At 37.4% G+C, this 12,500-nt stretch overlaps 1 protein-coding gene across 4 annotated transcripts in view; it reads right to left on the bottom strand.

Moving 5' to 3' along the window:
- The window catches only part of EBF3 (EBF transcription factor 3), a 129,665-nt gene that overhangs the window by 23,439 nt on the left and 93,726 nt on the right, over positions 1–12,500 (bottom strand). For all 4 annotated transcript variants that reach the window (XM_073354036.1, XM_073354038.1, XM_073354037.1 and 1 more), the window contains exons 9-10: positions 12,454–12,500; positions 11,809–11,935 (exon numbers count right to left, since the gene is read on the bottom strand). The exon at positions 12,454–12,500 is cut by the window's right edge and continues 84 nt beyond it. In XM_073354036.1, coding sequence (XP_073210137.1) covers positions 11,809–11,935; positions 12,454–12,500 — 174 coding nt within the window. The remainder of the gene's footprint in view (positions 1–11,808; positions 11,936–12,453) is intronic.

Genomic DNA, 12,500 nt, shown 5'->3' with positions numbered 1-12,500 from the left:
ATCTTATGCCCTCACTTCCAGAACAATGATATGCCTTTGGGCATGGGAAGCCTGAAGTCCAGGATGTAAAATATCAGAAAAATTGTCAAGTGTCTTACAGTATAATAGCAAAATAAATTTGGGATAGTTACATCTTAAAGCTTAATCTGATCCATTATAAATATATTGGCCCTTATAGTCTATTACCAAACTGGGTCAGAACACTTCTGTCAAAACATGTTTTGCATGAAAAAAGGGATGTGGGGAGAAATTTGTGAAAAATATTTTCTGATCACCTCTCGTTTAATATCAGATAACACACTTTTTTAAGGTAGCTACAAAAATAAGGCATTAAGGACTGGATTATCAGAGACATATGCATACATGCCTTCCACTGACTTCAGCTGGGGTTATAAATGCTCAGTACTACTGAAAGTCAGCCCCTAAACCTCTGGGGCCAAATCCTGTCACTCTTCTGGCTAGGGAAGATTTGATAGGTAGGATGTAGTCTTACTGCACAGAGAAGGAAGTGGGGAGTCCTCAAAGATAGCACCCAGGGCTCTAATTGAGGGGGTAGGGACTAAAAGGTGGCATGCTAAGCTTCAGCCACAAGCCAAGTTCCATCTGCTTGAGATACCACTCGCTGTGGATGTTCTAAGTACAATCACATAGGATCTGTTGGTCTCTCAGTAGGATTTTGGCTGCACCATTGGACAGGCTAGATTAAGGCACTGGCAAACATGGATGGTCTCCAGGTTATTCAAGGACATCAGAATCTCAATGTTCATCAAAAATATTGTGTTTCTAGCCTTCGTGGTTTTTTAAAAAAAAAAAAAAGCTAGAAAATGTGACCTGAATGTAACTGATGCAGTAATCTCAGTCTGGCTCTAGACAGTCAGGAGGGAGAAACAGCAATTAGAGCCAAAGAAGAAGCCACCTGCACCCATAGCCACCATCAGACCAGACCTGTCCCCCACTGCTCTGGAGGTTGGTGACGAGCTGACTGATTAGGAGGTTTGAATGGCTCACTAAGCTTCGTGGGACTGGCTCCCCTGGCTCTGCTCCTCCTACTCTCTACCCATCCCGCAGCCCGCTCCCTTTTGGCACCAGGGGTCTGACTGGGGGAAAAAGTGGAGGTACTCTCCCAAGTACCACCCACTTGCAGCACTCCAAAGAGATTTCATTCATTGCAGTTTTTGCAGATCTGTGTTCTTCCCTCTTTTTTATTAACCTGTTTTGATAGCAGTGAGATAATTAACACTGTTGACATTTAAATCGGCATCACTGGACTTAGCTGAGATGAATGGGGCAGTTCACAACTCTGATAGCTATTGTTTTCCACAAACATAACAGCTAAATTCTGTAAAACAAGATGGCAGCCTCAACAGAAATGCTGGGTTGCCAATGGATCCTAGCTGAAGCTCTAACACCCCAAGCACACTGCAAACCACAGCTCTCCAGGGCCTTGTTACACAGTAGTGCTGAGTGCCATTATGGGTGTGGAGTAGTGCTCAATTAGCAACTCTCCTGATCCATGGAACAAACACCCTTAGAAGGTGGCATTTCCTATAGTTACTAGGCCTCAAACACCATGGTGCTGAGTCTCTCGTAAATGCTTATCAAGGTAAGATTAGCCAGATGGACAGTCAGGAGGCGACTGCACCTATTATGCTACAGTACTGGCACTGATCTGCAGCTTGGGGTGGGAGACCCACCCCCTCTCCCAACTATTTAATCTATCCCTCAATATATCCTACAGTCACCATAATACCTGAGCTCATAGGCTTTGCATCAAACATTGTGAACACCATGCACAGCCAGTGTACTTGGCTGAAGTTTACAACAGGCCTAAGTAAGACCTGCTTCACCATTTAATCCCTTGGTGGGGCCACAGTTGATGAACTGGAGTGAATGCACAGTGCCGCTCCTACATACCACAGAAGGCTACTCCATATCAGAGCTGCAGAGGCTAGTACAGAGGTCAGTAACAGAGGACAGGTTAGAAGAGGGTCTCTGGAATCTATAGTTATATGGATCCAGGGGCCCTAACATCCCCTATAGATGGTATAGGGATATTTTATTGCAACCTGCAGGTTGGAGTAACAGATGGGAGATGTCTGGCGCTCTAGTCTCAGTTTGAAAAGGGGATATCATGTCCCCAACCCTCTTGGTCCCCCACATCATTCACATAAAAACTGAATAGTTAGGTTTCATGCGGGGAAAGTGAATCTCACCCATGTGTGCAAGTGCCAGGATATCAGTCTTGTTTATGATATCTTACAAATGCTAGTCTGCTATTTTTAAACATATTTGGAAACAGAAATATCACTCGAAAAATGGATGTAAAAGATACAGTACAAACTAGTGAATAGAAATTGACATCAACTAAACCCACATACACTACTTAGTATTTGGCTTTTCAACATCCAATTGCACAACATTTTCAGCCTTATAGCGAATGTTTTGCTTTGCAAGTAGGCGAAGAAGACACTGATTTACAGTCATTCCGATAGGATGTGCAAATCATTGGAAATTATCTGAATTCCACCAATATGGAGCCAGATCTTGTAAGCCCTCCACATGTAGAATTCCAGTTGAAGCTACTGGTATTTCCACACTGAGAGGGTTTTGCTGATCAGACACAAATACGCAGGAGGGGAAATCCAGCAACCACAATGCAACCTTGAATCTGAGAAGAATTAAGAAAGAGAACTAGTATGATACAAAATCATAAATGGTCATATGTCAGGGAACCACCGTATTTTAATATGTATGTAACTATAATAAAACATGGCATTTTTGCAAATAAAATGGCGTGTTTGACTAATGTGACAGAATATTTTAGTAACATAATTTGGCATTTTGCTAATATGATAAAGTATTTCACTAATGATACAGAAGCACGAATACTATATCAAAGCAGCAAAACATTACATTTTAAGTATTCAATACTCTAAGGTGTTTCACTAATTAAGATATATTTTTCTAATGCAAACAGTAGTTGTGCTTGTGTTCCTTATATTTGTGATCTTATTTGGTGCTGACTCCTCCAATGGGTGTTAGAGCTACACAAAAATATTCCTACTACTTTCTAAAGACTGGATTGTGGCTAACCCCTGAATGGATGTTCTGGGGAGGACATAAGGATTCTCCTCCTCTTGTACTCCCTTTGCAGGAGCATGTCACAACTACATCTGTTGAAGCCACCCTGAGTAGTCACGCTTTGTTACCACTAGCCATGTGGTGAAGAATAGTAGAGAGTAAGTGGGGCTATGGCTCTGCCCCGCTTCTCCTAGTTAGCTAGCAGCATCAGCAGCTGTGGAAAGTTGCACACATCTGCACTGAGTGTGCTGTCCCACACCAAAAAAATGTTAAAATTGACACACTATACGTATTGTTCTGCTGTACCTACATTAGGCAGTGAACACACAAATTCAGCATATAATATTACATAACATATTCACAGTAATATTTAGGCACAATAGAATGACTTACAGTCAGACCCTGAATGTTACTTTAAAGGATCTTTTTATAGTAGTTAAAAGAAAAATAATCTTACGCCAAGCATGTGCGACTTTCCTATTATATATGGATCACTGATAAGATATAACCATGATTTTAGGAGCCAAAATAGTCTAAGTTAACAAAGGACCCTTATTCTTAAAAACCTTTGGCATATTGAAGGTAAAAGTTTGACCGAGTAAAGACCTATTTTATCATCACTACTAAGGTTCTCTTTAGAAACATTTAATTTTTGCTTTAGATGACCAGATAACAAAAATGAGGTTAGTATGGGGAATACTGCAATACTGAAGTAACTTCGTGTAGATGTGTAAAGCAGGGGAAGAGTTTTATGGTGACCACTCTACATATACATATGTAAAGGGACACTGTCAGCAAACATGCCAAAAATTTGCCCCTGTCCTCTTCCCACTTCCCAGATTCCCATATCTATGTTGGGGATCTTGTAAGAGGAAAATATAACTATCCAGTGATAGGCCCATATGTCTTAAAATCCTAGAAGATGCACTAGGAGGAACATAACGAAACAACAACAATAAACCCAGGAAGCACAGATCGCAAACATGGATATATGTGCCACTCCATCCGCCCACTCCACTCTTGAGATGAGGACTGAAACAAATGAGAATATGGACTCTGAAATGCTCAAGCTCAGGTTTCTTGTCAATTACATCCACAAGTGAGCTCACAAAAATGAAGCCAGAGGGAGACACGGGAAGGGGACAGTGCACATGCCTATTGTCCCAACAAGTCAAGTATCATGGAGTTATTGTTCTTTTGCTCCCTGATCATCAGCTGGGGTTTTAAAAATGTTGCATTCTTCATTTTGAAGGTTGATAGCTATATCAAGGGAAACTTGAAGAACAAAACGGCAAGTTTAAGTGCAATATCAGCCTTGACGGTGACTCTTTAAGAAACTTCAGGCTGTGGACTATTGATACAATACACCACAAGGACTTCCTGACTTGCAACTTTCCAATGTTTCAATGGAAGTTTCTGTATTGAAAAATTAGCACCACCTACACTGAATTCTATTCAGCATAAGCACAATAACTATGTTTACTAAAGATGCTTGTGAAAATTTATTTATTCCATATGCTCATTAAAGGCATTTTAAAACCTGTATTAAAAATAAAAAGAAGTGGTCATAATATGGAATGATACCTTCAGAAATTATTTTTTAAGTCAAAGAAATTTTTGACACAGAAATATATATCTGAAACAACTTTTTTTTTGTAAGTTGACTTCAATACATTTACAGTTATTTATTTGATGGACTGTTTCTTTGTATGCATGGTTTCAGCACATATTCTTAAAATGAAAATTTATGGAAATCATTTTGCCAAAAACAAACATGTCAATTTTACAGAGAAATTAACCTTCCAAAAACAAGGGTTTAAAATAAAAAGTCTAACAAGCTGGTAACTACAGCAGTGGCATTGTAATAAGCAACTGTATAATACGCACAATAAACTCATGATTACTATTCAACCCTAGGGTTCTGAGATTTTTCCATTTTACCAGTCTAGGTCCTGATCCAAAGCCCTCTGAAGTCAATGGAAAGGCTTATTTGGACTTCAGTGGGATTTGGATGAGGCCCAAAAATATTTTAATAGGAGTATACCTATAGGCATTTGTAGCTGTAATTAGCCAAAAATAGATGTTTTATTGGATATTCTCCTATGAAACCTGCGTTTATCTGTTTGATATCCTGCTTTGATAAAGCATGGAGGTAAACATGGATTTAGAGGTAAATTTTAAATAAAAGCCTTTGGATTTTTTTCCCCTCAGTCATTCTTTGTTCAATTTACAATTTTGGGAAGTTTTAGCCTGAGTGTTACAATCTGGATCTAGGAATAAACAAAACAAAATAAAATCTGAAATTCGGGAAAATAAAAATAGAATTTGACTATTTCATACCCAGTAAACTGTTACATTCCAATCTTGTATAATATTTATATTATTTTCCTTTCTCAGAGAAATCAAGGTCTTATTCAAATGTTCAAATTTCAGCAATTATTAAGTGAAACCAAGATGACCCTTTCGTCCTCTTTTGAAGATGAATTACTGTCTCTTCACCACTACATTTTGTCAGTTTTGGTACAGCAGAGTCGATACCTTCACCTTGACGTGAAAACTTTGTGATTTATCTGTCCTTCCGTTACTCAGTGTTACCACAACCAGAAGAAGTACAGCCAATCATGATACTGAGAGCAGACTTTGGTCGCAGCCACTTGAAAAAAAATAAAGCACTCTCTGATGATAGACAAATGTGTCTTGTTAGCAACAGCCAAAAAGCGCTTGACTTGTACTAATAACAAAAAGGCCATGTTGGTCACCATGGGTCTAAAGACGAAGCACCCTGTCACTGCCTTGGTTGGGAAATTAGCAAATAATGTTCCTTTTCCTTGATAAATGGGTGACAGTTCTCTCTCACCAATCATTTTTTAACATTTTGATGCATGTCTATGATCCCGCTGGAGGAACAGAAAAGTTTACTGGCCCTCAATTTTCAGATGATGAATGGAACACTCTAAATGTGCGATTTCTATATGAGGTATAGTTCATTTTAAGCAATTCTAGTAAATGGGTGTCACTGATTAGGACAAATAGTCTACTTGTGCAATAGCACAAATGGTATGTCTCATTCTTCTGGCCTCCTTTGAGACAGAAAAGAAAGGGGACAACAATGACTCTGTTAAACCTGGAGTTACTATTGTTTTAAAATGAGCCATTGTATAATATGCAATTTCCAGAATGCTATGACTTGATGTTTTACTGAATCAGTTTTTAGCATGTTTAGCATTTACTTCTTAATTAAAATATACTTTATACTGAAAAATCCCTTCTGAGACAAAATACGGTGCTAAACAAAAAATGTATTTTCCGTTTTGACTTTCACTGAAATATTTTAAAGGAAATATAGTTTTATAAAGCACAATGAGGCTATTTTAAAGTGTTAGTGGCTACAGTTTTTTGAAAACTGCCTAATCAACTTTGAAGGACTTATTAGAAAGAACCATCTTGAGAGAAAGACAAGGATTATCTGTCCTACTTTTTGTTTTATTTATTTATTTTATTCATTTATTTTTATTTTATTTTATTTTTAGGGCCTGGTGACAACCAATACTTACATAAGGTCTGATCAATAAATAACCAATATGGTTTTTACAATGAGTATAACTTGCTTTAGGACAAGAGCACTTAAAATAAAAAAAGAAAGTACAGCATATATGGTTTAAAGTTGCTGAGAATGTCAGAATTAAAATGTACCCATAAGTTTATTTTTAAAGGCTTACCACTAATGTAACAGTATTCGTTATCTACATTTTTGTTTTAATTTTTTTTACAATGACTGGGTTTCATGGGTAAGAACTATAATTGAGTAGGTACAAGAAATAATCAGATGGTTTAAATTTAACTAAGGCATTAGCATTTAGTTTAGCATTGTGAAAATAGTATGATTTGTGGGAGGCAATTAACAATCATTTGCTCTGTGGATACAAGTAATTTGTTTAAAGAGCACTGACCTATGAGACAGCTAGTTTGTGTTGGCTGTGATGGAAGGGAGCTATTGACTCTAAACAGTGTAACAGTGCCATTGACAGAATCACATTTGAATGCACACAAAAGATCTTTAAAATACTTCAGAAACATGAGATCTTTTCAGAGGGTGAAGTGGGGTGGGGGTTAAATGAGGCAAACGAGCCAAAACAGAGATTCAAATACTGAAGGAAAAGTAGTCAAAATGAAAGAGCCAGGACAATATAGTCATTAAAGAAGGTTTTTCCCCCTTGATATTCTGCTAGTGTTGAAGAAGAATCTAACTTTTTCTCCCCATAAATACTCTATCAGAAGGAACACAAACTGTGAACAATTACTGGTTGAGTAATGATTTCATAAACCTGAAATTGAATGCAAGTCTTTGTGCAGAAATAATCATTTTTATGTTCACATCTAGTAAATGCATTGCAGACCTGGGAATGGTTCCATGTATTCAACATTCAAGCTTTTTCTGTGTCCATTTTGGACATGTTTACTTTTGAATGCCAATACCTTGTTTAGCAACTCAGTTCAGTATACTGCAAACCTACATGCTCATTCTAGGTAATTTATGGTAATTTCTTTAATTGAGCAAAAGAAGGGAAGGTCACAAAAATATCTGGGTGGAAAAGGTCAGCATTAAAAGTTCTAAATGAGATATATTCATGGTATGCTGAGGACCTTTGTTTGAAGAAATACTAATATTAATTGGCTTGAATTTCTTTTGTTTAGTAAGAAACACTTTATGCAAAATGTGCACTTTAAGAAAACAGTAGTGCACTTGCACAAATACAGTGTAAACTTGCTACTGGTTTCTGAAAGTGAACACACAAAATAATTCCTCACACCTTAAAATGTATGCATAAAAGTAGTTTGCACTGTAACATAATTTCATTTAGAAGCATACAAATCACAATTTGCCTTAATCAAATAACATTGCAATGCTCATATTCTAATTAAAAAAATAATCTCTGATATTTAATTTAAGAACCTAGAAGACTTCTACGAGTAAAATGATTACTCTTAACCTGCACAGAATTGCTCAATTTAACTATGCAGAGAATTTTTCAGGTAAGGACTATTTTAATTACTATTAAACAAGCAAACGATACACTATTAGACAAATATTAAAACCGGTATTGCATTCAGTTATTAATTTGCACTATTCACTTTTAAATGCAGCAAATATCTCATTAATTTAATTTTAGGTGCCCACCAGTTTATATTGCATTTTACAGTCTGGAAGGCAATTTACTATTAACTGGCAATTACATACAGAATGATTGTTAATTCTGCTCCTAAGTGCTAGCTGCTTGAAAATTGTTATCTCTCTCTAATTTTTGACCTCCTTACAACCGGGGTGAGGTATACTGGGAATACAAAGGACTAGTAGAGAAGAGCTGGACATGTCATTTGTGACTCATTCTTTTAATTCACCGTGCTAATCAACTGAACTGCCACAATCTCCCAAGGTAATTGTATCTTTATAATACTTGAAAGCAGTAGGCAAAAAGGTATGGATAGATGGGGACAGGCCTTCCCTTAGCCTGCTGAGAAACAGCACAGTATCCTTACTATGTGTGACTGATAGGGCCTGTTTTTGAAAAATCTGGTACTTTCATATCACTGTACACAGATCATTTAATGTCTCAACTTCTATACTTTACAAAGGCTTTGTACTCCACACTACACTCTTGTTTCATTATTCTGCAGCCTCGTTGCCCTATGGTCCACCTCATGCTGAGAAGGTTAAATGTTAGAGTGCCAAGCCAGACTGCAAGCATGGTGGGACACTGATGGGAAACAGATGCCCTGGGGATTCAGCCCCTCCCTACTATAGGGCCACATAATTTTCATATTGTGAAATACAGTGAGGCTTGGCTCAGTTTTCAATGGTGAGTGTAATTTCCAATCATTATCTCTTTGTCCCCATCAATTTAGGGGCAATGCAAATCAGACAGAAGTTTCCAGGTCAGACAGGCTCTGACCCTACCTTTCTTTTTACTTTTTGTTGACATATAGGCTTCTGTATCCCTTACAAAGTGTTTGAAATGTATATTTCTGTTAAAGTTTTTATTTTATTTTATTTTATTTTCGCAGTAAATTAATTGCAGCAACAGCGGTTATGGAAACTTTGATGATTCATTTAAACATCTTTATTTAAAATGTCCCTATGAATCCTGGTAAAGGAGAACTCCAGAGTAGGAAAAGTAAATGGCTTCTTTCTAAAACTTAATTTATTTTTGCACTTTTAATTTAATCTATGGAAATTTACATTAAAATATCAATTTATGGAATTTCTTGAATCTATTACTATAAGGAAAGTCAAAAGCAAGACTGAACATTTAGGGCCAGATGCTCATCTGGTGTAAATCAACATAGCTCTGTTGAAAACGATGGAACATCAATTTATACATCAATTTATAACAGCTGAAGAAACTGGATTTTAGTCTAACATTTATAGTTAATTCACTTTACTTTGCTGAATATTGTTGCTTACAGAGCAAATATAACTAGTCATTGTTTGGAGCCCATTGCACAAATACCTGGTCACAACAGTTAGTTAAAGTATGAAGCTAGAATTTCCCAGAATTCCACAGAATTCCCAGTGTTAATTCCCTGCAAAATTGAATCATATACTTCCATGATGTTTTATTGTAGCTTTATGTGGATTGATTTCATTTGTGTTTATCATAGTATTTTTAAAGACTCTATAATCGTGATTGGATTAGCCAGTTGCCTATAGGTAGCCCATTCAACCCCAGCCAGCTTTGTAGTTAACATCTGCTTAGCATACCATATGAAATAAGATGGTGGTCTTAGGCAACGTTCGCATTGCAGGGAGGTCAGTATCACCAAAACCACCACCACCGCATTTGGCACCCTTCTTGACAGTCTCAGCAGAAAAGCCAAGAACTGAACAGACAGGGAGACTTAAATATCCTCTCACCCTTGGAGGTGGGTCCTTCCAGATCAGAGCTGAGGTACACTGGAGGGAAAACTTACACTGCTCCTGCCCAGGTTGTGCCTGTTTTGTGGATAGATGGAGGACTTCAGTCTCCACGGCTATCAATCCAGCACCTTTCATGAACACTATATTCATACTAAAGGCTCAATCCTGATCCCACTGAAACTAATGGCAAAACTCCTATTGACTTCAATGTGAGCAGGCTGGGAGTCCTTAAAAAATAATTGTTTTTAAAAGTCTCAATAATCTGCTCATAGTTTTCAAAAGTACCCCAAATACACATTTTTTCCAGCAAGATCAAAACAATTAGTCAGAAACAGTTACAGCCTATTGGGAAAATACCAATCTAAAGTGTTTTTATGAAAAACACATTATTTAACAAGTAGGCTTTAAGGCCCAGATCCTCAAAGGTTTTTTAGGCACTCCCTTAACTCCCTTAGGGCTTGTCTACATTACCTGAAGGATCGATGGGCAGCAATCGATCCAGCGGGGGTGATTTATTGCGTCTAGTCTAGATGCGATAAATCGACTGTCGAGCACTCTCCCGTTGACTCCGGGACTCCACTGGAGCGAGAGCCACAGGTGGAATCGACGGGGGAGCATCAGCTGTCGACTCACCGCAGTGAAGACACTGTGGTGAGTAGATCAAAATACGTCGACTTCAGCTACATTATTCATGTAGCTGAGTTGCATAACTTAGATCGATCTCCCCCAGTGTAGACCATGCCTTAGTCATCAATTAAGTCCCACTTCAGCCCATATCTGTGGGACGTAGGTGCCTAAATACATTGGGGGATCTGGGCCTAAAATCTCTCCCAGAGTCACTACATTCTATCAATTTATTAAGTAAACATTTAAGAACTCTTTGGTGTTTATTTTTATAGACGTTTGTGACACAACAGAACAATTCATAATACACACTTGAATATTTGCAGTAGTAAGCATGTGTGTATTATGGACCCACTACATCAAATCATTAACTTAAAAAAATAAATTGGTTAGTCTTAAAAAAATTATGAATGTAATTACCATTCATGTGAGTATCAGCTTTTTTCATCTCAATATCTTAGTTGAATTCATTTTTTTAAATGCCAAAAGAACTCAGTCCATTTTTTAGACAAAAAGCCAGAAATGTTTCATTTAAAAGATGAATTCTTTTGAGTTCAGAAACATTTGTAACCACAAAACTTCCATTTTTTCCCTTGTGCTCTTGAAACTTAAAATCAAACACGTTTAAGAGAAATTTGGTTTAAACAAATGACTTCCAGGCTGCAAACTTTTTATGCCAAGTTTCATCTCTGAGAGAATTTTTACAGCCAAGTTATTAATAGGGATGGATGAAGTGGTTTGGATACAATAAGAAATACCTGAACCATTGCCCTAAACTTCAACTGAACCATTACTGAGGTTCAAAAAAGTTTGGATAACTTTTCTAAAAAAGAATTGTTCACTGCTGAGTACTTCTTCACTTCCTGTTTCTGGCTGGAACAGAGTGGGAAATGCTGTTGATATCTATATATAAAACTGGAATCCGGAAGTATCAGGCATCTTGTGACAGAGAGCCTGATCTCAAGATATCAAGACCAATTTTACATACTGAAGCAGTTCAGATAGGCATTGGAGCTTTTGGGTGCTTCCCTGATCTTAACTTCTGAGTTATTTTGAGCTTTGCCCACTATTAGTCAACCACTCTGTAAATGCTGACAGACCCACTATTGTGAATGTACCACCGTTATATTCTAATCTAAACTGTATCCGTAAGAGAGGGGAGATATTACTCTGAACTTTACACTTACCAGTGTAGACAAATCGTCCAGGAGCACCTTTACAGAACTGCTTGGATTTGTAGGACAGAGTTACTTCAACAACTCCAGGAATGTGCCGTGGTGGGGTTTGAACTCTGATGGCATGGGGTGTTATCAGCTATAAAAATCATACAGAAAACACAGTTTAAATCAAGATGGCAGTGATAAGACTGATGCTTGCCAGTTGGATATAATTACTAAAATGAGTTTAAATTGGACCATCATCCCCAAACTCTACCTTTTTGCTGTCACATACAAGATCAGGGTTCTATAGTGTTTTTTAAGGGAAATATCTGCAAATGAGCCTTGGTTTTAATTTGCAGGAAAGGCCACAGGGCATCATTCATATGAAAATTGCCTCCATATGTCTCCTTAAGTCTGCTTCTAGTAATTTTTAACACTAATTGTTTAATTGTATTGTGAGACCTCCTATAGCATGTCTTCCACTAGAGGGCCATGAAGTGCCTCGAGTATATTTCTCTATATTCAGTCTATTGCCACATAAGAATTCATGGTTAAAAAGGCACTTTGAAATAAAATCTCATGATACCTCATGTCAATAGACTATTGACAGCTTGTTAAAATCATTCATGAAAAAATGTTACAGTTCAAAGCCCACCAATTTAGATAGCTTACCTCACTCCAGACCAACATAGTTCCAAATACAACTTGCAAGCCATCAA

Source organism: Lepidochelys kempii, chromosome 7 (assembly GCF_965140265.1).
Source record: "Lepidochelys kempii isolate rLepKem1 chromosome 7, rLepKem1.hap2, whole genome shotgun sequence".
Lineage (NCBI taxonomy): Eukaryota > Metazoa > Chordata > Testudines > Cheloniidae > Lepidochelys > Lepidochelys kempii.
This window is presented reverse-complemented; position numbering and strand designations above follow the sequence as displayed.